Source organism: Papilio machaon, chromosome 12, assembly GCF_912999745.1.
Source record: "Papilio machaon chromosome 12, ilPapMach1.1, whole genome shotgun sequence".
In the NCBI taxonomy this organism is placed as follows: Eukaryota; Metazoa; Arthropoda; class Insecta; order Lepidoptera; family Papilionidae; genus Papilio; species Papilio machaon.
Genome location: NC_059997.1, coordinates 1,756,868 through 1,781,969, shown reverse-complemented (window position 1 = coordinate 1,781,969; position 25,102 = coordinate 1,756,868). Strand labels below are relative to the sequence as shown.

At 31.8% G+C, this 25,102-nt stretch overlaps 1 protein-coding gene across 1 annotated transcript; it reads left to right on the top strand.

Annotated features, from left to right (window-relative positions):
- The first annotated feature begins 949 nt into the window (after positions 1-949).
- Positions 950-4,195, top strand: LOC106718912 (farnesyl pyrophosphate synthase). Its single transcript, XM_045680310.1, has 6 exons — positions 950-991; positions 1,322-1,463; positions 1,805-1,945; positions 2,232-2,432; positions 3,270-3,503; positions 3,831-4,195. The coding sequence occupies exons 3-6, from the start codon at positions 1,856-1,858 to the stop codon at positions 4,191-4,193; spliced, it is 888 nt and encodes a 295-aa protein (XP_045536266.1). The 5' UTR covers positions 950-991; positions 1,322-1,463; positions 1,805-1,855; the 3' UTR covers positions 4,194-4,195.
- The last annotated feature ends 20,907 nt before the right edge of the window (positions 4,196-25,102 follow it).

Below are 25,102 nucleotides of genomic sequence, written 5' to 3'. Positions count from 1 at the left end.
TAGTATAATTAGTAATTATTAATTAGTAATTGGTAATTAGTAATTAGTAATTAGTAATTAGTAAGGCATTAGTGATGATAATTGTGTGCCGTAAATGCATACACACGTGTGCGTCCTCTGCGCGATCAGTCTGACAAAGAAAATGTTAAGCAATTAAAGTAATTTCTCAGTATCTCTATTAAAAGTTTCTGGCAAAGTGGTTGTAGTAGAAGAGGTTTAAATCCAAATTCTACTTAGTGACAAGACGCGCTATTCTGACGTAGTGCACACTTTCGTGTTCTATTTACAATCCGGTGACAACTTTACAAAAAGACAGGCGCACCATCCTGTTGAGTTCAAATGGGGTAATTATGTTAAATATTAACAAGTTATAAAATCGATGTAATTTTCTTTTCTTTCATTATGAGGAAAACGTCTTGATTTAAATAATTATTCAAAGAAAATAATTATACAGACGGTTACAAGTTGCAAAGGATTTCTTGGTTCCGTATTATGAAGCGACGAAACACCATTAAAAACATGTTGTTATCTTTGTTATTTCAAATATAATGAAAGGAAAGACAACATGTTTTTATACAAGTCTTTCGATAGTTTCCATTGGGGTAATTTTTTTAAATTAATTATTTAAAAAATAAAATTATTTTTTTTACAAATACCAACAAAAAGACGTAAATCGTTGTTTCGTACTTACAGTCTGACACGTGGTTTTGTGTATCTAATGTTTGTTTGGTAATGTTTAATTAACTTTGATTTATTTCTTGACTAGAAAATAGTATATAAACTTTTTACAGACAAGAATAATTTATTTACACAAGACAATAAGAGTCGTTTGGTCGCCACTCAGTACAAGGAAATCGTCTAAGTTAATAAGTATTGTTAGTAATAGAATATTTTTAATTTAATATTTATCAGAGGAGATATACAAAGAAAATATAAAAATGATGTCAACTAAAGTTTTTACTAGAAATTTAAGTAGAAATTGTGATTTTTGGTGAGTGTTTTTTTTTGTTATTGAGTAATGTTATTGTTTAGTGCATACTTTCTAGCTTTTACTGTTTTAATTATTGTATTTTATACAAGTTTACGTAAAGATTACTATTAATCTTAAGGTAGGTTTACACTTATAAAAAAACCTGCTTTAAAACATATCGTTATCGCTTTTTTTCATCAAAGAAAATGAAAGAAATAGCACACTATTTTAGCTCTTATTCCAAATTCGTTGAAGATATGATTGTTGATCTTGTTCTTTTTTTATAATGAATTAATCATTTTCTATGAAACTTTATTATTGTTTATTGTATTATTTTTATTTATTTTGCAGGACAAAAAGGCTAAATATCCAATCGCCGAAGGTTAAAAATGCAATCGAAACCTTTCCAAATTATTTACCAAAAATTGTAGAAACAACTTTGGTAGAAAAAAAGTATGCTGACATTAAGTTATTAAAGGAACGTGTAATAAATGTAAGTTATTTTTATAATAATAGTAAAGGCAAATAAGTGCAAATAAGTCACGCAAAATAAGCGATAGATGTGGAGTTGGTATTGCAGATGTCCATGGGCGTCGATGAATACCTCGGTGTTTCCCCCTTCTCTCATATCTAAAAAAAAAAAAAACGGAAACCATAGCCGCTGCTACTACTACTACTTCTAAAAGCAAATAAGCTTGTTGTGTGGTGAAAATGACAAGAAAATATTTGCACGTGATCACAGAAGAACAACCCCTAAATTGTAAACACGGATCTTCATATTTTTGTATTTATATAAATTAACATCGGTGGTTAATTACATATATTAAATCCTAGATAGCGGAACATGAAGCCCTTGCCAGAGAGCCAATACACGGTAACCTCACGATGTTTGCATTCGACGCACTGGCACATTCAACAGATTTGAACGAGAAGAAATTGCATCAAATACAAGTTTTAGCTTGGGGTGTAGAGTTGGTAAATAAAATTATATAAATATCAAATAGTTTGCATACTAACATATAGTAATAAAAAATAAAAGAGTAAATATTTTATAAAATAATTCAAAATTATATTTCACATATTTATTAATTTTAGAATTCAATTATTTATTTTTATTAAAACGGTTTGAATGATATATTTTTTTCAATTAAAATTAAATTAATTTTAATTTTAAAATTACAATTAATAATTAAATTTTAATTTTAAAATTAATTGATTTAATTTAATTATAAAATATTAAAACTAATTAAATTAATTACAGTTACAAACCTACTACAACATTGGTGACGATATAGAAGACAACGCTAAGACCCGGTCAGGAAAACCTTGCTGGCATCAGTTGCCCGGTGTTGGGCTCATGGCAATCAATGACGCTGATCTAATACGGAGCTTTATTTACGAAATGGTAAAAAACAATATAGAGGAGCCAATTGCATGTACAGTGCAAAATTATCTTAATGAGGTAATTAGATATAAATATTTTTTACTTAGTTACATATAAATCATCATTACAGTAATTAGAGAATTATTTTTTATTTTTCAACACGTCTTTTTTCTTAGGTCACTTTCATTTTTTACCTTTAACACGAAGATTAGTGCGAGCAATTTTGGATAGTAGCGATATTATTCATAAATCTTTATTTATTACCCATAAGCCTAATTAGCTTATCAATTTAATAGATTTCATCTATATATATAAAAGAAAGTCGTGTTAGTTACACTATTTATAACTCAAGATCGGTCGAACTGATTTAGTTGAAAATTAATGGGGAGGTAGCTTAGAACTAGGAGACGGACATAGGAACTTTTTTTATTTTGTGTGTATTTTTTTTTCCGCGCGGACGGAGTCGCGGGTAAAATCTAGTATATATATATATATATAAAAGAAAGTCGTGTTAGTTACACTATTTATAACTCAAGATCGGTCGAACTGATTTAGTTGAAAATTAATGGGGAGGTAGCTTAGAACTAGGAGACGGACATAGGAACTTTTTTATTTTGTGTGCATTTTTTTTATTCCGCGCGGACGGAGTCGCGGGTAAAATCTAGTATATATATATTAAAGAAAGTCGTGTTAGTTACACTATTTATAACTCAAGATCGGCTGAATCGATTTGACTGAAAATTGGTGGGCAGGTAGCTTAGAACCAGGAAACGGACATAGGATAATTTTTACCCCGTTTTCTATTTTTTTATTCCGCGCGGACGGAGTCGCGGATAAAAGCTAGTTATCAATAAAGCTTTTGATTGGAGATTGAATATATTGTAAAAAGATTTTTTTGCTGTTTTTTTTTTTCAGACATATTTTGCTTTGAATATCGGCCAACTAATGGACATATCTTTGACTAGATCAAATGATTTTGATCATTTCACAATGGAATATTATAATTTATTGAATTATTTTAAGTCTGCATTCTACACAGTGAAGTTACCAATATTACTGGCACTTTCTATTTGTAACTTACACAGTAAAGAAGCGTACATGCACGTCGATAAAGTATGCTCCGATTTAGGCATACTTCTGCAAATGCAGGTGAGCGAGTGCATATTATAAAGGTTAGGTGTGGTTCATAATAGCTTAAAATCGAGGCAGTTCATCTACCTGGCTAAAATAGAATTTTATTTTTATTTATATTACTTTATTACCTTAATTTTAAAAATAAAATAAGTAATGATTAGGATAAATGTGAAATTAAATTAAAATATTTAAATCAATTTTTTTAAATATTACCTTAATTTAAATAATAAATAAAGGGGTAGATCAGTCTTGGCTTCTTCTCTTCAAACCGTCAATTCTACTCAATAGCACAATTGCTTACATTTCACTTTTGAAATTCTTATCCTATATTTTTCCATACAGAACGATGTAATGGACTACGTTGACAGTAAGTCTGCCTCACTTAAAACAAGTTCGGACATCCAAAATAGAAAGTGTTCTTGGCCCGCGGTGGCATTCTTGGAAAATTGCAACATCTCCCAGCGGAAAGAATTCGAATCGTGCTACGGACAATCGGAACCTGAGAAAGTGGAACGAGTACGAAGACTTTACAAAGAAATAGACATTTTAAAAATATATCGTCAACATGAACAGAAAAGATACGAATCGATGATGGAACAAATTAAACAATTGCCAGTCGACTCTATACCTTCTAAAGAGTTCTTTGTCAAAATTTTAAACGTCCTTCAAAATTATACTGAAGATATATCACCATCAAAATCTTAATAATTAAGAAACCTTATGTTGGATCGTACCGTACGTGTAAGGGCCAAAGTGCAAATTGACAACTTTTCAGGAGAGGCTCTTAAAATTTCAACCAAATAAGCATTTAAAAAACAGCAATTACTCCAGTAAATGTGTATATTTTTAAAGAATGTTGTTAAATAAACTAAGAGGGAGCTTTTAATACAAAAAAGTAACAATCGTCAAATTGTTGCTTAGCCACGTACGTAGGACCGAAATTTTACTTAAGTATTCTTCGGCCATTGTGATTCATAATCATTTTTTTATTTCTGATTCAAAATAGCTGTATGCACTTCTTCGCATTAAATTTAAGGCCAGTCGTACATAAGCCAAAGAGAATCTTCGAAACCCGGCGATTTTCGATGGTAGGCGACATTTCTTGCAATTATCGCGCAAGACAATCACCGCAACCTTGCGTCGACGAATCAACTTTGTGTTTCAACGCACAACGCGATTCTCGCGACGCAATCATATCATATTGGTTTCGACGATTTACGTTGCCGTGTGTACGAAAGGCCTAAACTAAAAAGTGTTAAATTGCACGTTCATCCGTTCCCGTTATTTTCTTAAAAAGGGTACAAAGTTATTAATTATAAACATTTATAAACAGAATTTATTCATTTGAACGCAACAAGCGCGATAATAAAGCTGCCGTAATATTCTCTACTCATGAAATGATTTAATTAATAGTTGTTAATACTAAACAAGCACTTTGTAAACACGGTTAAACATGCACGGGTTAAACTAGCGTATTTGTAATTGACAGTGATTTGTTTACTAAAGTTCCACGCTGTAGTACTGTGTCTATTATCCGAAACTTTGTGTTTCTAAATTGAACTACGAAAAAAATCAATACACGAGTTTTTTTCTTTAAAAAACTGAAAGACGTGATTTCACTTAATTACCGAACTTATTTTAAATGACATTATTTTGCACAAATGCTACTGTATTTGTATATTAAATTTTGTTAATTAATATCAATTTGTTTTGTAATAATAATTATTTAATGTTGTCAATTACATTATTTTGATTTAAATTATTTTTTTTTTATTTTATACCAGTATCTTCTCCCAAAATGTAAAACTATTACCTTTGCAGTCCACGTCAAGACTTCCTTGTCGATTGTGACCTTAACTGAAGTGTCAATTGATTTGTTATTAGCCCTGGAGCATCACAATTACCACGTTCATTGATTTCTATGTAACAATCATCTTTTAATTGTACTTAACAAAAGTTATTTCTGCTCTTCTCCTTTTTGTTCCTTAAAAGCAACGCATATCCTACTCGTTTGCTTGTTGCAATTGGTTATATAATGTAAGGCTTAACGTTTTTAATATTAAAAGCATTGTAGAGTTATTAATTTTACTAGCAAATTAAAGTGAATGTCGCTTGCTAATAGAGTGGGTACACAGGAGGCGTGCCTAGGTTTGGGGTTGTGCTAATTGAGTGTAAACTTACACTACGCAAACTCATCGTCTACACAAGTCATATTAGACGAATAACACACCCTTTCAAGCGCTAAGGCAAAGCGTTCTTTCTTTCATATCGTATTTATTATGTACTAGTTTTCATTCCCGACTCCGTCTGCGCGGAATTAAAAAAAACTTATAAGTAGCCTATGTGTTCTTCTAAACTTATGTTCGAAGATACCTTCAATTATCCATCCATCCATCTTAACTTTTGCATTTTAGATTTTGGGGTCGGAGTCAGCCACAACATGTTTATAATTTACTCGCAGATGCATGCAACTTCTTCCGCGGAAAATTAATACAATCTTGTAATAAATGTAGCTTATGTAATCCTTGAATAGTGTAGCTTCCCAACGGTGTAATAATTTTTCAAATCCGTTCAGTAGCTTCGAAGCTTTTTCAATGTATACAATACAAATAGTATTATGTGAAATGTGTTACCGTTAGTTCCTATTGTTGGAACACCTGTAAATTCAAAAATATATTGTTAATTTGTACTTAACAAAGACAATGAGGGAATGAAAGAAGCGTCGGTGGCTCAAAAGTTAAGCATTTGACTTGTAATCTGCAGGTACTGTGTTCGAATCTCGCCATGTACTAATGTTTTTCGATTTTCGATATACATTTGTACAGTTATCCGACGTTCTTACAATAAAGGAAAACAACGTGATGAAACCTGCACATATCTGCAACAATGAGAGGGGTGTTTTACACATGTTTTTTGGCAGTGGTTACTCATTAACTAATTTTGGAGTAATCTTTAAGAGGCATATTATTAGACATGTATTTTATTCATAGTATAAAAATTACAAGTAAAGTGCTTTTAGAAATCTAATTTTTATTCCATTAAAGAGACGCTTTCGCATGCTATTTATAACTTTACTACCCACTCGTAAACTGGAAGTCAATTTCGTTTAACCTTTTTTATGTTAAATATGTCGAAAAATTGGTACTACTTTTTTGTTACGTTTGAAATTTTCGAGACATATTTTTTTAAGAGTTGACCGAAAACTGACCTAAACGTTCAGACTGGTTAACTCTCTATCTGGTTGGTTTCTAAGACCAAAATCTCTGTATAAACATAATGTCAAAACAGAGATGACAATATGTTTTTATTTTGGTCTCAGAAACATATGATAAAACTTTATCGTTATCTTTTTTTTAATTTTACTTCAATTTTTCGTCGGTCACCTTTGTTTTTTTTGTCATCTTGTTTCTTTTTTAAAGGTGATAACGCATCATTAAACTATCGACGATAATGGCTTGGGATAAATGATGCATAATGCAATTAAAGGATGATTTTTTAAATGTATAATTATATCATACTTCATACTTCAAACGCGAATGTTTAGATGGATGGATCTTGATGAAATTTGGCACAGATATAGAAAATAGTCTGGAAGAACACATAGGCTACTTATTATTGTAAAATTATGATTCCCAAAAACATATAATTATAATCATCTTTTAATATATAAATATTTGTCATTGGCATATACAAAACTCTGTATATATAACCCTTTTATAAGTTGTCACATTGTAAAAAGGGTCAATTCGGTAACGGTTGGACAAACATTTAAAATAGCTCGGGGATACATTACAAAATACATTGTGTATGGTGGAATGGAGATAAAAAATAACGGATCGTAAAACACTGAAAAACGTTAGCAATGAAACATTTTACATAAAGAAATATCTCAATAACATTTTTATGTTTAGACGTTGCCGGAAAAAAATTAGAAAAATGTATTAACCTATCGGATCTGGTATTTTTATACCCGATTACTTGTTATCTAATATAAAAGAATTAAAAAAAGAAATCTAGTGATCATCATCTCCCTTGCCTTATCCCGCTCTCATGGGTACGGCGCACAAGGTTTTATAAACCTTAATATTTTGGCTTAATTTTTACGACCGTCTGCTACCTTACGCCTTAAAAAAATCTAACCTAGAGATGAGAATAGAAAATGTAATCGCATCATTTGTTTCATTGTTTTTTTCTTTTAGGCGCCTGACAAAATATAATATCACGATCAAGATCAATCTATAACTTTTGTATGAAAACTAGCTGTTGCCCGCGACTCAGTCCGCGTGGAATTAAAAAAAAAAAAATAAGTAGCCTGTGTTCTTCCAGACTATGTTCTACATCTGTGCCAAATTTCATCAAGATTCGTTGAGCTGTTCCGGAGATACCTTCTAACAAACATCAAAACTTTCGCATTAATTATATTAGTAAGATTACTAAGATGTGTAAACGTCTATTCCGTCACGTGACGCACATTTTATTTTCCGTATAATGCAACATTCAAAAGCAAATGTTTCTCTCATTATTCACTATATTTACATAATTCCTGTTCTTATCGCATTTGCTTCAGCATTAAAACTGTAAGACGTAAAAAATATTGCGCACATAATTTTTCTGAATCACGCTAATGCTGTAATAATTCTATATTAATATAAAGTTTTCAACGAAAATTTTATTATTAGTTAAATCTCTTACTACATAATAAAAAAAAATATTAAACGCTTCTGATTTTAATAATGTTTTATTTTGGATTTTTTTACGTCACAAAATACCTAAAATTGTATTCTACGCATGGTCCATTGCAATCTTTCCTAGCCGCCATAAAATTTGGATGTGACTGTATGACAACCGTACATCAAATATGATTGACAGATTATATTGTTGTGGTAAATTGCGTTACCGCCTTTCTTAATATTGATATTGACGATGTGTCCAAAAAATCGTTTGTCCACAGAACAATCCATCAAATGCGTTCAATCAGAACAAATTAACCTTACTCCAGATTTCTTATAAACCAAAGTAACGTTTTTTTTATAGAACGAGGAAGAAATGTAATGAATAAAGTACGAAATGTGTTTATTAGCGAAGTCTGAAAGTAGCACCACTATTAAATAAAATCCATATAGCGCAGGATTAGCATGCAATAGACATTTTTTTTTTAATTTTAAAGCGCAATATAACTTAGGGTTTACTGTAATTTCCCTATTATTTACTCTAGTTTGACCGGACTAAAAAAAAAAACTTGAGAGGTGTGTTGGGACACCCGGATGGAACGAAGTTCCTTTCTATTAATAAGTAAAGGAACCAATGTTTATTCTATGAATAAAAAACTTAAGTCTTCACAAGAAGTACATTTTATTTCTATGAATTTTCGTTATATATTGTCACGTCGTTGCCATGGTGAAGTAGCGCTCATTCGTCGTTAACATACTTACTATAGCAAAAAGTGTCGTGACAACTTTTCGTAAGAATTTTTTCCGTCTAGCCCCCTTTCACAAAGCGCGATAAGGAACTTCGTTCCAAATAAAAAAATAAAAAATTCACGTAATTGAAAAAATCAAATAATTAATAATTAGTAATTGTTGTAATTAGTGATGTTGTTATTATTGGTACAGTCGATGTTATGTGTACATTATCACTATTTGTATGTCTGTTCCATTGTGACCTGCTATAACATAAATGGCTTGACCTACTTAGGGCTATAGGGTGGTACATTCCGTCGGACTTATATTCATACTATGTTTTTGAAATTATCTTTTCAGGGTTCCGTACCTCGAAAGGAAAAAAAGAACCCTTACAGGATCACTTTGTTGTCCGTCCGTCTGTCAAGACCCTTTTTCTGAGGAAACTGGAATTTATATTAAATACTCAAGATTACTGTCTCTTGGAGCTGTGTAAAAAAATCTAAGCCAACCCAATCTAGAGATAGAGTCGTCTATGCCGCAAATTTTCGACACTCGCAAGGAAAACAAAACTTACTGTGTACTTTCCGTAAACTCAGTATCTTGAAATTTGGTACGAAATAATATCTTATGGCACAGATAAAGGGAAAATTGTGAAACGCGTAAATTTTACTTCAGGTTTGTACGGATCCTTCGGTGCGCGAGTCCGATTCGCACTTGGCCGGTTGTTTTTCAGCCACTTTAGTTTAGTTTTTAAAGTAGTATTAGGTTACAGAAATCTACCCCTTTTATTAAATTTTGTGTCTTAAAGACAGATTCTTTTAAATGCTTTATTCTTCTCCGTGCTGTTTTGGTTTTAGTCCATTGGATGTTTTAATTCCAGACACGATCCGCAACATTGGGCTGGCGTCGGGCAGTAATACGTATGCTGGTGCGTGTACATATATATATATATATATATATTTAACAAAAAGGTACAAACGAGCAGTATGACCCTTAATAAAAAGTAGTTTTGTTATTGCAATCTTCAAGAATGTTATAGAACGCCAGACTTTTCTGGCCCTCTTAGAGTAGCGCAGTTAACGCGCTTAGGTTTAAAAAATTTACAACATTCTTAAACATGAAAAATTACACACGAAGTAAGATATGACAAAACAACTATACAAGGACACTTATGCCTACCGGATAAGTTGTCCGGACTATACAAACAAAAACACACCTCGACATTGACTGTCGTATTTGACAGTTCACTATATTTGTTGATAGTGTTTGAAAGGCAAATACTATTTAATTTACATAAAGTCAGCTGTGAACACATTGCAAGGAAGGTTGGCGACAGAGTAACAAGGCAAATTGTGCTAAGTGAGTGACAGTGCTATGTGGCACTTTGAAATATATAATTATATAATCCATAGTGCCTCATTAGTTTTTTTCTACATCTTCGTTTACTAAGAAAGCATCTTAGGCATACTAAATCTACACTAAGGTTACCATTTAAGAGCTCTAAGTGCAACAATTATACGTATCAACCATCTGTTTATAACAAACATTGCTCGCGATCAGTGCGGAATGTCACGCAACCGGATATTTAAACGCCAGTGTTGTTCTTAATTTGTTTATAAACTTTGAAGTCTTAGGCACTTCATACACAGGGCAACATAAATCTTCAAAACCCTGCGATTATTGTCGTTAAGCGACTTACGCAATACAATGTTTAGTTATAGTTTCAGATACAGCACGCGTCGCCGATATTTCTATCTGTCACTGTCAAAAACAGGCGCGATGCAATATTAAATTATTAGTTTCGACGATTCACATACCTTGTGTACGAAAGGCCTTACATAACCTTTTGATACCTAATCCGAAGCACAAAATTGAGGCGAAAAAAGGCCTCTAGAGTCTTTTTTGTTGGGATCAATTCCCTTAGTTAACAATATGAAATGATATTTCGAAAATTTATTCTTGATGAAACGCGGAAAAGCCTCCATTAATCTTACTAATATTATAAATGCGAATATTTAGATGGATGGATGGATATTTGAAGATATCTCCGGAACAGCTCCACGGATCTTGATGAAATTTGTCACAGTTGTAGAACATAGTCTGGAAGAACACATAGGCTTACGTTTTATTTTAATACCGCGCGGACGAAGTCGCGGGCGACAGTTAGTGGGTTATATATATGTTTGCAGTATTGACAATATAGGAAGACGAGATGAGAAACGATTACAATAAATCCATTACAGTGGGCCTACCACGAATATGTGTGATAATCGTTTTGGTATCGTCATCGTCAATTATGTCAAAATTAGTATGAGATTTTTGGTGTGCTTTACTCCCGATAGGTGGCGCTGTGCAAATTTTAATACAAATTTTGTCGATACAACGGCGATTGTCAAAATATTCATGCTAGAGTCACTGATGTCAAATGTTTGTTTTGCCATTGATAAAAATACGATTTTCGCGGATGAGAGATGTCTGTCTGTACTTTAGATATTAAAATTATATAGCCGGGACTTTATGAAGCGTAAAAATTGTTCTGTATTTCTGTTATTATGATAGCGATGTTCCTTAAAACAGTTTATATTGCAAAATAATCTAGTTACATGGAGTTTTATGACAACTGAATTAGAATTATTTGAGTACTATATAATACTAAAAATCAATAGATGTAAAACAAAAGAATTGATACAATAGTTTATGTAAAATGTTGGTTTGTAATTGGTTGTAAGGTGAGAGTATAGATTCAGTCCAATTCCTGATGTATAAGTAAATGTAGGTATGTACAGATGTATAAAAAAAAACTTGAGAGGTGACAAGGGACACCCGGATGAAACGAAGTTCCTTTCGATTTATTAGTGAAGGAACCAATGTTTATTCTATGAATAAAAAACTTAAGTCTTCACAAGAAGTACATTTTATTTCTATGAATTTTCGTTATATATTGTCACGTCGTTGCCATGGTGAAGTAGCGCTCATTCGTCGTTAACATACTTACTATAGCAAAAAGTGTCGTGACAACTTTTCGTAAGAATTTTTTCCCTCTAGCCCCCTTTCACAACGCGCGATAAGGAACTTCGTTCCAAAACATCATTACAAGTAAATTTGTTGGTAGACGACGGTTCTCACTTATTATAGTTTCCATAAAATTCATTTTATTTCTCCATTTTAACATTCCAAAATAATTAACAGTATCTAAAATTATAATCGAGGTTACGTCATTATTACAGCGTGTCAATATCTAATAACACCGATGTCAGGTTGATGGGGGACATGGATTTCTACGGAGTAAATTGTCGGATTGGGAGGACATGAGTTCCAGCCGCAAATTATACGTCTGTCCCATGTAATGGAGACAGATAATACGCCGGGCCAATCAAGCCGACCGACCCGTGTTGAAACATTTGGCTTGATGGATGGTATTATGCCGGAATGCTTAATGCCGAAGGAAATTATTATAGATACATAGAATATTTCACTAGTTAAGGTGCTATGAGTCTTCAATTCGAGGAATTCATCAAGCTTCACAAATTGTGGTTACATTCCTGTATATATAGTCCGGTACTTTTGGGGGTTATTATTTATGGCGGTTATTTAAATTTTATTAAGATTTTAATTTAATAATAAGCCGTTCGATTAGAGCGATAACATGTTATAAAACTAGCTGTTGCCCGCGACTCGGTCCGCGCGGCTTAAAAAATAAGTAGCCAATGTGCTCTTCCAGACTATGTTCTTTATCTGTGCCAAATTTAATTAAGATCCGTTCAACCGTTCCGGAGATACTTTCAAACAAACATACATCCATACATCCAGCTAAACATTGGCATTTACATATGTATATATTTATATATATTTTGTGTAAGTAATAAGTAAGTTTTTAAACGTGAATGATTTGTCTCCGTTCCTTCGTTATAAATATTTCACAGACTATATTTAAGTACTAGCGGTCGTCTGTGACTTCGTCAGCGGTCAGCGCTGTAAAAGTAGCCCATAATATGCCCACGTGCATCAGCTATATTATATGCAGATACTCGAATTTAATTTATATTTATATATAAACAAGTAAGCCTATCATCGAAATCATAAAAATTATCACAAAACTTATAAAAACACATCACACCAATATCAACTTATTTTTACGATTATGCTCGTATGGGACTGCACTATAAAACGTGTGCGAGCTATGAAAAGTACAGTCAATAAATGCACGAGCTGTATTCGCTGTCGTTGCAATCCCACAAGCTATAAGAAATTAAATGCATTTTACAAAGTTCACAGATCGATTTCAATACTCTCAGAAGTGCACTTGGAACATACCATGACTTCTTTTATCTTTTATCTATTTAAAGTATGCATTTTACCAGCATTTCGAAAATGTTAAGTTAAAACTCTTAAAATTTAGTATGTTTTTTATATAAAAATATATAATCATTTAAGATAAATTGTAATAGTAGATTCTTTGATTCTTTCTTACGATAACGCACTTTACATAATGAATATTTTGAATTGATTCCCATTAATTCATTTACAAAATATTATTAAAGAATTATTGAATACTCGTAGATTTCAAAGAATTAGCACTTTGTATTCCTTTAAAAAAATTAAGATTTGCCAAAAAACACCAGGCAGCTTTAGTGACAGAAATATGTAGTACACAGTTTTCTCGGTAGTGGAAATTCACAGCTAGACATTTGTGCGGTCGTCGTCTTTAGCACGTTACTACGGGCATTAGTTTACTTCTGCCATAACCGCCATCTCCCGAGTGCTCTTAACGGTTCCCCATCTGCCTATTAATAGCCTATTAATTCCAGAAGGAAACGGGATTCTATTATAAAAACCCTTGTGAATACTTCAGTGCTTTGAAAAATGATGAGGTTTTTGTAAATAAACATAAAATAGTAGATTATCGGATGTTCCGATTTTTAGGTAAAACTGGGGAACATGAAAAAATCTCATAATCGAATACATGAGATTATCGAAGGTTTTTGTTCGTGATATATTAAAAATTCGTACGGATAAAATATGAAAACAGAGTTTTAATCTATAATTGAGGCGACTACCCGCGCACAAAACACCCTTGTCACGTTTTGTAGGCCGTGACAATATTGGTGGAATAAGAATGGATAAAACAAAACAAATGACAACAAAAAAAAATATGTTTTGCTAGATTATTAAATTAATATCAATTAAAAGTTTTTGAAAGACCAATACAAGATGATTATGATAATACAAGAACATGAAGTTGTGTTCTATTTACAATGTTTTATTACAAATTTTTGTTGTTGTTGTATTTTTAGAAGTAATTTTGAAGTATTTAGCTATGTATAATTATGTAAAAGTTTTACAAAGTAATAACCATACTGTAAAAAACTTATAAAACAACACTGAAACGGCTTACGTTAATTTAATTAACGACAGTTTTGTATTCGCTTTATAAAACCTGCTTTAAATATACATCAAGACCAACAAGTTAAATTAAATACTATTCCCTTGCATTCACAAGCACACGTGCTTGCAAGTAAATTCATGTGATCTAGAAACGCTATGAGGATAGTCACGTAGACTTGGAATTAAATTAAAGGTAAATATCGTTGCTACGGTTATTTTGTTTTGTCATAGAACTATGTTTGAGATTTTACAATAATACCGTGAAATAAATTCTTAAATTTATTTTACATCTCAAATTATATTCGGATAAATATAGTCTAAGCGAATATGAGTGGCTATAATTTTATTAGTGCTTCCATCATTTGATGAGACATTGAGCATAAGTTAGTATGCTTTATCGTAAAATGATTTTTGCTCCCCGTGACGCCAGAACCTTAATAATAAGGGTCACTTTACGGCGTAGGATTAATATTACGAGGCGTAAGAAATACCAGGACCCCCCGGCGGTCTCTTATGGCCCCACGTGATTGCATATAAAATTTATCCGCTAATTTACCTTATAAGCTTATATTTACGGCCATCTTTATTTATGAATTACTTTTTGTGAGAGGGCTTAACTTTTACTAAAGCTAAGGGAAAAATGTATATATATTAGAATTTTATATGCGAATAAAGTTGAAATGTTTCTAAATTACATAAAAAATAATTTTCATATTTATATTTGCTTTATTTTCGGTTTGTGATTGTTATTTGTGGATAATACTGGATTTAATTAGTGAGAAAGTGTGTATTAAATATAACAGCGGCTGCGGTCACAAGATTGGCGTGTTTTAAATAGCTATTTATAATTTGCTAGATGAAGCGGTGATACCATTTTTGTAGTGTAAAATAAACATTACGCCAATAAAACCGTGAAAATGAATGAGCATAAGATGTATGAAGTGTACAAAATGTCCACCATCATATACATAAAAAACTTGAGAGGTGTCAAGGGACACCCGGATGGAACGAAGTTCCTTTCTATTAATTAGTGAAGGAACCAATGTTTATTCTATGAATAAAAAACTTAAGTCTTCACAAGAAGTACATTTTATTTCTATGAATTTTCGTTATATATTGTCACGTCGTTGCCATGGTGAAGTAGCGCTCATTCGTCGTTAACATACTTACTATAGCAAAAAGTGTCGTGACAACTTTTCGTAAGAATTTTTTCCGTCTAGCCCCCTTTCACAACGCGCGATAAGGAACTTCGTTCAAAAAACAACACTTTTACATTTCGTTTACAAAACTATACCCTGTTTCTACTTTTGTATTTTTTGAATCATATTTGATTTAAAAAGATTACTATGATTCTCACAAATAACACGTGTTTCACGTTTTAACGAAATTGTCTTTTATAAATTTATATTTGAGTGAAATATTTTAATTAACACATGAAGGCCATCGAGTCTTCGGGGAGTAAAGTTACTGAGCCAACGCAGAGGTAATAACAGTTACTAAAGTTAATTAGAAAAACAATTTAAAGTATTCAAATGTAAATTTTATACGTAAAAAATTTGGGTAAAAATTATAAAAAGGAGTTTTTTTCTTATTATTTCCGGCAACAGTGAAAACTGGAATAAGTGTTTTATTACTTATGTTACATGTAACCGTCTGTGTAATAATTGCCTTTTGTCAATAGCTATTTTCTTACATTAATTTTTTTTTCCAGATTGTGTTAACCTAAAATCTCTGATTCAGGCGTCTAAATTGACTAAATCATATAAATATAGGGTATATAGTTTTTAATTAATTCTGAACATCCTGTATACAGACACACTTTTTATGTTATATAGGATGGACAATTCTAATCTACAGATATATCTATGATTTACTTAGTTACTTTGCGTAAGTCAAGTCGTAACGATATTGTCTAACTTCTTAATTCAGAACTCGAATACTGGAAAAGTTTCGTGTTTATTCGGGATCAAGAAGCAAAATAAGATAACAGGTTTATGCAAATAACTTTCATATTTTATCCAATGATCTTGTAAATTTGTTTACCTTCCTTAAGTTAGGTGCTAAGTTACTTATTCGTTCAAAGTATGATTGAATGTTTACAGAAGTTAAGATATAACAATTTATATAAAGAAATTTTGTTTTTGTTACGCAAAATATTAGTCAATCATTTTAACTGCGTATATAGCAATGAATGATGGAACGAAACGTTTAATGCATTGTTATTCAAGAGAGGTTAATGCATTTCATTGTTATTATTCTAAAGAATTGGGTATATTTATATGAAAATAATTGTGATTAGTTCCTAATAAGATTGTGCAAAAGAAACTATGTTTCGGCAGCTGCAAGTGAAACATCTAAACATATCTTGATAGAAATTATGACGTTTTCCGGGTTAAGTTCGTTTTTTTTTTCAGTTCGTAATTTTAGTACTTCGTTTCCCTACGTTTTTAGAATCATCGTCATCATAATCAGCCTGAGTTTGTCCACTGCTGCACGAAGCCTCCCCCATCGATTGCCACAATACCCGGTCCTGTGCCGTCAGCATCCAGTGCAGTCCCGCAACGTTGACCAGGTCATCGGTCCATCTTGCAGGAGGCCTACCTACTCTGCGTCGACCTGTCCGTGGCCGCCACTCTAGGACTTTTGCTGCCCCATCGGCCGTCCGTTCTGTGGGAAATATGGCCACCGGCCATCGCCACTTGAGGTTTGCAATTCTTTTTAGAATACTAAATAATAATACGGTGCGTGGATCAGGAACAAAACGTTTTTCAGTTGTATTTCTAATCTTATACCACTAATAAAATTTGTAAAAAAATGAAAGGAATAAAAAAGGTTTGCTTCAAAATATCGTTTTACAAAGCCATTAAATTTAGAAAAAAATACAACATTACTTTTTAATGGTTGGTCATAAAATTTTGTATATTCCGTTACAAACGATTGAACGCAAAAACGATATCGAATTTATTTTTGGTCCCCGTGGATAATGTTTCTGTTCGTTATATCTCACTGGTTGATAACTCTGTTGTAATTTTACACAGCCACTCATCAGCAGTAAAATATATTAAAACATACAAACTGGATAAGCGAGAGTTCGTATTTCATTCATTCCATAACGGGATATTTTCCTCGCTTATAGAGGTTTGTATCTAACCCGAGTTTCTCGCTAATGGAGGTCTTCTATCGGGTCCGAACAATGACTCTCGCTTCTAAAGGTTTCTCGCTTATCAATGGTCCGATTGTATTTTATACCTTTGTGGATTTAATTTCGATGGCTCCTACGTAAATAACCGTAACCTATAGTTTAAAAATTCTCATAGTTTTACATTTGTGTAATGTTTTTAAATGAACTTGACAAATACACATCACCTCTATTAATTTTAATAGTAAAATATAAAAAAATATATTTGATTTCGGTAAACTATGTTGTATGTTGCTTAAATAATCAGAATAAGTTAGAAATATGTATAACCAGCCTGTATTGTACAGATTAAATGGAAATAAAATATCAAATAGTTATTAATAATTAGCTCAAACTCTTCACTTAATAATTTTATTTTTTAAAACGTTATGCAATAAAATGTGTTTTCAAATGCGCTCAATGTTTAGTAAATTTGCTCCGCGATACTTAAGTTGTTATATTGCTTAAGCCGTTCCGTTTTATTTCATTTCCTTTCTGTTTATTACTTTTAACCTAATAAATATCTCATAAATATGTAACATTTATAAGAAAGTTACTTTTCATAAGTTCTACTAAAAACATGTTTTCCAAATGGTATCTCTTTTATTAAATAAATCGCATTTAAATATTTTCTATTTTTTACGGGGTCCAATAGAATAACTTATGTTTAATTAATAATTAATCTTTATTTTATTATAAATCAGAATAAAATAAAATAAATAACTGTCTATGTTTTCAGATAAAATATGAAATTCCGTAGATAGTTACTCTTTTATCAAAACCGTCGTATCGCAAGTGCTACGAACAGACACTCGCTACGGCTACGAACCTTCTCAGTCTGGTTTCGGACGGCGACCTAAACGAACGCTTGCTCCGTTCTCTACCAACTCCGCGACATCTTAAACTTATACTTTAAAATTAAATGGAGATTCATACAGCGAATTTATTATAAAGTTATTTAATAAAACATTTTTATAACTTTTATTTTAAAAAGCATAAAAAACATATCTTTCTTTAGTTTATTTTTCCAAACTTTTATAAATGTGACAGTTTGAGTGAGTTTATTAAATTTTAATTTATGAAAATACTAAACTTAAATAGTTTATCATTAAAATTATAAATAAGCGACAAGAATTGTATGGCGAAGCTCTTCAGAAAGGTTAGTTTCCTACTTTTATTTTTGAATAAAATGTAAAAATATTTTGCAACATCTTAATAAGCAGTAGTACCTAATAAATATTTAATTTTAATTTATTTCTCCCAAGTAGGGATGGCGACAGGCAGGCGGCCGGCCGTAAAAATTAAGGCAAAACATGGAGGTTTTTAAAACCTTGTGGGCCGACCCTACGTATGTGGGATAAAGCAAAGGAGATGATGATCTTGTAATGCCTAATTTCACACATTATATTTATTAATATAGAAGTGGAGATATTTTGATATTTAAATAGTTGTATATAAATGTGTGGTAGTGAATTTAATTAGAAATGTTGCAAGATTTGTGTCTAAACTAAACCGCATAGCGTACGTAATGCTTATTACATTCTGTAAGTTAATTTTGTTAAGAATGTCATGAGCATGACTGTAATAATGTTGGAACAATTTTAGTATATTGCGAATCTTAGGTTCGATTTATTGCCTAGGCAAATTTTTTGTCATTCCAGATGATAGTTAGTGGGACAAGGGTTTTATATCTTAGCTGAAATTATTAGAGAAAAGGATTAAATAATTAAATTATAACCATGTTTTGTAAATATATTTTTTTTATTTAATTTTTTTTAATATTTTTTAAATATATTTGTCAAATAAATAACGTAAGTAATAATGCTTCATGGATAATCTTCGGTAGCTGACTAATAAAAAGCCGACATAAAAGACGAGAACAATTAATATGGCGTTGATTTATTATGAGACGCGTTATATTACATTTAAAAATTATGTACCGTGGATTTCTGAAACCACAATCTCCGTTTAAAACATACTGTTGTCCTTATTTTAGCAATGACAATGAGAAATGACTACTAATTTTAACTTAATTTACTTTAAATTTTTACTGTTTCGATGATCACTTCGTAGTTCCCGCCGCTTGTTTGTCACCTTACTAGCGAAACACATATCCTTAAAAAAAGTATAATGAAATGTTTTTATACATGTGTTTTATAGTAAAATTATAAGTTAAAAACAAATGTGAGATTGTACTTAATAATTGGTAATTAATTAAGCAAAATCTATATTTTTGAGGTCTTGCAACTTTCCCTTTTCAGTCTAGTCATGCAATTTGCAGGCTTGTATGGCAACTATGTAATTCCTACTATTAGGTCTGGATTTATTCTCCGACATATTATAAATGTTAAGTATATTTTGAAAGACAATTTTATAAGATCTGGAGGTTCATTGAACTCTTGTAGTAATTAGCAAGAAGGCAACTTCAAGTTTGTGATAAACTCGTAAGTAGAACATCGAACATCGTAACTTTTGACAAATTAATTTCTCTCGAGTACAAAGACGTAACGCGTTAAATATCGTAGGTATCATTTTAGTTTGCTTTATATTTTCTAACATAAAGTGTCTTGACAAAGTTTTAATTTCCATACTTTTATGACCTTTTTAGTAAAAAGTTTTTTTGCTGATTGTACTGTCAAGATCAAAAGTGATATAAAAATATATACATATATATAAAAAAACAATTCAACAATTTCTATTCAACCAACTTCAAAAAAGAACGTTCGCAAATAGTTTGTATATTTTTTGTCCACGAAGATATCAGACTGTAATCGTATTTAAGTACAAAAAATTCCACAGCACAATACGTTGGTATTTGTTTTATATGAACCATTTATCTTTATCTATGGGATAAAGAGAGCTCAATTTGATAGTCAAAAAGCTACGCCCACAGGAACGTGTGAAATTACCCAACGGCGCCACAAAACTTATTGATTGCCTTCTAATATAACAGACACCAATCACTCAAGTTGTTCTACAAGCGACTAATATTAATCGACGACTTATAAAAAATTAAAACAACGTGTACTGTACAACGTAACACGCTTTCACAACGTAAGGCACGAAAATTTACAATTTAACGACACAATTTGATAGTTTATAAACTGTTTAAACGTCAAACAGTGAACGATTATTTTTAGTTCATAATTTATGATATCCTAAACGTGTTATTTACAAAGATGACAATCGGTCGGTCATAATTTGCTAAAGTTAAATAATACTGTGATTAGAATACGTGAATAAGTAAATTATTGTTATACGAGTTGAGTTTTTGGAACGAAGTTCCTTATCGCGCGTTGTGAAAGGGGGCTAGACGAAAAAAATTCTTACGAAAAGTTGTCACGACACTTTTTGCTATAGTAAGTATGTTAACGACGAATGAGCGCTACTTCACCATGGCAAGACTTAAGTTTTTTATTCATAGAATAAACATTGGTTCCTTCACTAATTAATTGAAAGGAACTTCGTTCCATCCGGGTGTCCCAACACACCTCTCAAGTTTTTTTATCTTTTGTAATGGTGTACTAATGTAATAAAAAATTAAGGCATACATAATACCGTTGATGACTGCATGAGATTTATAAATAATGATATATACCATAAACATACGTCGGAAATTGTGCAAGGTCCCTATGAAATAAATCTATATTTATGGCCAGTTAGATAAAAACTCTGAGAATGTTTTATATCTATTTTATCGGTTTGTAATATTCGAACGTATTTAAATTACGGAATATAAGCCATTAAATAAAAAAAAAGTTATAAAGCAAATAAAAAAAAAGGAACTCGCCACTGTAATTTAGCATTAAGAATGTGTGCAAAAATGAGTACGGACCAAGTATCCAGAGATGTGGTTTGTACTAATAAAAAAAAATAATATCTACGGCTTCCGAAACGATGATCATAGAAGCCGAAAAAGTATTGTACAAATAATTGTCAGATAAGATTTATTTTTGTGAACACAATTGGTAATACATTGAAGGAATTCTATAATTACAAGAGGTACAAAACCTAAGAAGAGATGGATGGAAAGTATGAAAGGAAACCTAAGAGATGATTAAGAAGGGTGTGACGTAAAAAATCTAATATATAAAATTCTCGTGTCACAGTTTTCGTTCCCGTACTCCTCCAAAACGGTTTGACCGATTCTCATGAAATTTTGTGAGCATATTCAGTAGGTCTGAGAATCGGCCAACATCTTTTTTTTTTTTTTAACTGCGCGCGGACGGAGTCGCGGGCGACAGCTAGTAATGTATGATATAGAGCAGTCATTAAGGATAAGCAGACCCACTTAACTAGCTGATAGGAGTAATCGTTTACTCCTCCTCATAACTTGATTAGGTATACTTCTAATTAGGAAAAAAATCTTTACATGTTTTTGGGGAAAACTATTTTTTTTATATAAGGGGGCAAGTTATCATGCGGCCATGTGAATTTGTCGAAGAATACGCCGTTATGCAAGACATACAGATTTATTTTGTTTACAATAAAAAAAAACAAAAAATAACAGACAAACATATAATTTGTGTGATGTATACATACTTAAGTAGCAGAAATATTTTTGCGGTAAATCGTATATTTATGAAGTGGGAGTTTTCTCAAAGGAAATGACTCAGTGAATCAAAATAAAATATATTTCTGCTACATTTAGCATGAAAATAAAATTAACATTATACCTATGTTACACGGAACTCGAAAGCCGAAGTTAAAATATTCCACAAGTAAGCAAAAATAAATTGTGTGTTTAGGTTGTTTAAAAACAAATGAGTGTAACGTTGTCATTCAATTTTTTTTCCATTTAAGTACAAATATTTTTATCGTATCTTTTGTTACCTGTTAACCTAAATTGATCTAACATATTTATGCCAATTTAAGTGAAATCAAACTACGCAACGCAACTAGCCTTGCGTAATAATTTATACCTAAGTCTGTATTGAAATTGATAACAGCACATCTCTCATCAGGCTAGATGAGTTTATGGGAATTTAAAAATAAAAACTTGCGTTTTGCACAGATCTACAAGACACAAAGTGGTTTTATATAATTGGGAATAGTAAAAGATCATGGCAAATGTCATCATAAGCGTTATAAATATTGGCAAGATTGCAAGGTCGACGACATCGTTCATACCTCTCTCAAATCCCCGGCGGAGAGCACACATGATTTTGTTGATAGAAAAATAATCTCCTAATACCTATTATGATCTCACGATACTAAATTGCGACTCTACGAAAATCGGCAATCGCGCGCAATCAGATTTTTTAGTAGATTTATTTAAATTTCAACGATATTAATTCTGATGATTTTTGAACGTTAACATAATAGACATAGTTACTTACCTAAATGTGAGTTTTAAAACATTCAAAGTTGGAGACTCGCTAACTCCAATTATACTCTAAACTCTAAACTCTACCTACTAGTTATACTTAGACATTGGCAACCGTGCTAATTTTACATAGACGGGATCAACTCTGGTAAGAACTACAATCTCACAGAATACTAATGTTTAAATACTCGTTAGTCTTTCTTTATTCCTGAACACTATGACTATTTTTTCCATTCTTTTGACCTTCGTGAGCTGTTATTAGATTGTCACTATTCCCCCAAGTAGCATAAAAGATCCGTTAAGCTGTTTTGGAGATACCTTGTAAAAACATCTATCCATCCGTACATATATGTAAACATTCGCATTTATAATATTAATAATCTTAATATGATTTTTTGTGAATATAAATAAATATTACAATATAAATATTAATACATATTTCCATACATTTCAAGTTGTAAAAAGGGTTATATTCTAAAAAGTGTTCCAATAATTTTGACAAATTGGCTTCAGTTTTCGTGCGTCATATTTCGCCACCCAAGTGATGTTTGGAAAGTCATTATTTCCTCATTTATCTTATCTGTTTGACTTTGAATGGTGTATCAATATCAGGTTAGATGTTATTAATGAAACAATTTGACGGAACTTTGTAATACAATGTAATTTGTCGGGGTTTTTGTAGATTGTTTTTTTTAGAAGCAAATAGGTTTCAAGTTTTTAAGTGAAAAGTATTAAAACGATCATTTGTAAATAAATCGTATTATAGGTATGTATGCAAATATTTATCATTTATTTTATTATCTGCATAACTGCTGTGAATAATTAAATATTTTATTAATAAAACTGAGAAAAACATAAAAGTAAAAAATTAAGCGAAGTGCTAAAGAATTTGAATTAGAGAAGACAAAATGATAACTCCATATGATATTAATCGAACGATATCATCGTAGTTTTGTTTACGGTGAACGCAGCGATGGCAATTTCAATTCGCCAATAAAGCGAAGTGACCGCTGCCCATAGACATCCGTAACTGCATATGCGTTGCCTACTTTCAATCGACGGAGGACGCACAGGAATGAAGATATTTCCCCTTCCTATACATCTCCTTCTCCGTCAAAAAAGGGTGGGAATGTAAATAGGACTAAAGTTAGGTCTTCGGCACGCACACTCATCAGTTGAAATGAGGAAATGCATCCACTTTACGCCTATATTCTGTGTGGTGGTGGTATTTCACCGATAGATCCGGACCATTCGTGCAACAGATGTTGTTGTTGCTTTCGTCGACCACTGTTATTATCTTTCAAATTCAATGATTTATATGATGTTAATTTTAAAATAGTAAATTTTTATAAAAGCATTTGGCAACCATCCCGGAATAACAACGGCTTTTGTGAAAATTGTTCTCAACTCCCATCGGTCGCTATCTGGTTAAATGAAAACAAAATGATCGATAAATCTTAAGCTTAAGCGTGGTAAACCCAGTTTGATTTACTTATCGATTTATTGAGATAAAAATAAGTAATAGAAGATATCGCATTCCTAGATAATGGTAATCGAATCATTGCCAAAAGGAAAAATCTTACTAATATTATAAATGCGAATGTTTAGATAGATGGATGTTTGTTTGAAGGTATCTCTAGAACGGCTCAACGGATCTCGATGAAATTTACCATATATGTAGAACATAGTCTGGAAGAACACTTAGGTTATTTATTAATGTTTTTTAATACCGTGCTGAGCGACAGCTAGTATGATTATAATTCCATTCGCACAGTATAACCCACACATAAATTTCGTTCAAACACACACACTAATGTTATGTAACTCAAGTGTTTAAAAATAGACATTGAGCTAATATTGTTTACACTGGTATTTAAGATGCAAAGAAAGTTGATTCGCATATCTTTTTGGTATTACATCGCTTTAAAATTGAACGCAATCTAAAGACTTCCATTATCTGTAGTTGTTTGCGTCGAAATTATGTGGACATTGAAAGTATTTTTTTAGGCTCGACACAGCAAACGTAATCTCAATGACTCGAGAGAATCTCACGATATTCTGTGACGTCTTACAGCGACGGCGACCTCGCTTTATCGTTCGTCGTCAGACTGTAAACAATTGCTCATCTATTTTCTATTAAATCCTTTAGCTGATAGCGTTTTGGACAGTAAATACAAAGCGCTATTTATTTAGACGTTTTGATTTTTTTTTACAATAATACCAACGTATACACATTTGCTTTGCTTGCTATCGCTTGGCGTCGCTCACGCCAACATTTGCCCACTCAAGCACGTGCACAAGCGCCAACTTGTATAGAGCTCAT

Bases quoted from the DNA above. Each gene is read 5' to 3' on its own strand.
- LOC106718912 (XM_045680310.1), top strand. From the start codon at position 1,856: ATGTTTGCATTCGACGCACTGGCACATTCAACAGATTTGAACGAGAAG. The intron at 2,433-3,269 runs GTAATTAGATAT...TTTTTTTTTCAG, and splicing joins TGCAAAATTATCTTAATGAG to ACATATTTTGCTTTGAATAT. The intron at 3,504-3,830 runs GTGAGCGAGTGC...TTTTCCATACAG, and splicing joins GCATACTTCTGCAAATGCAG to AACGATGTAATGGACTACGT.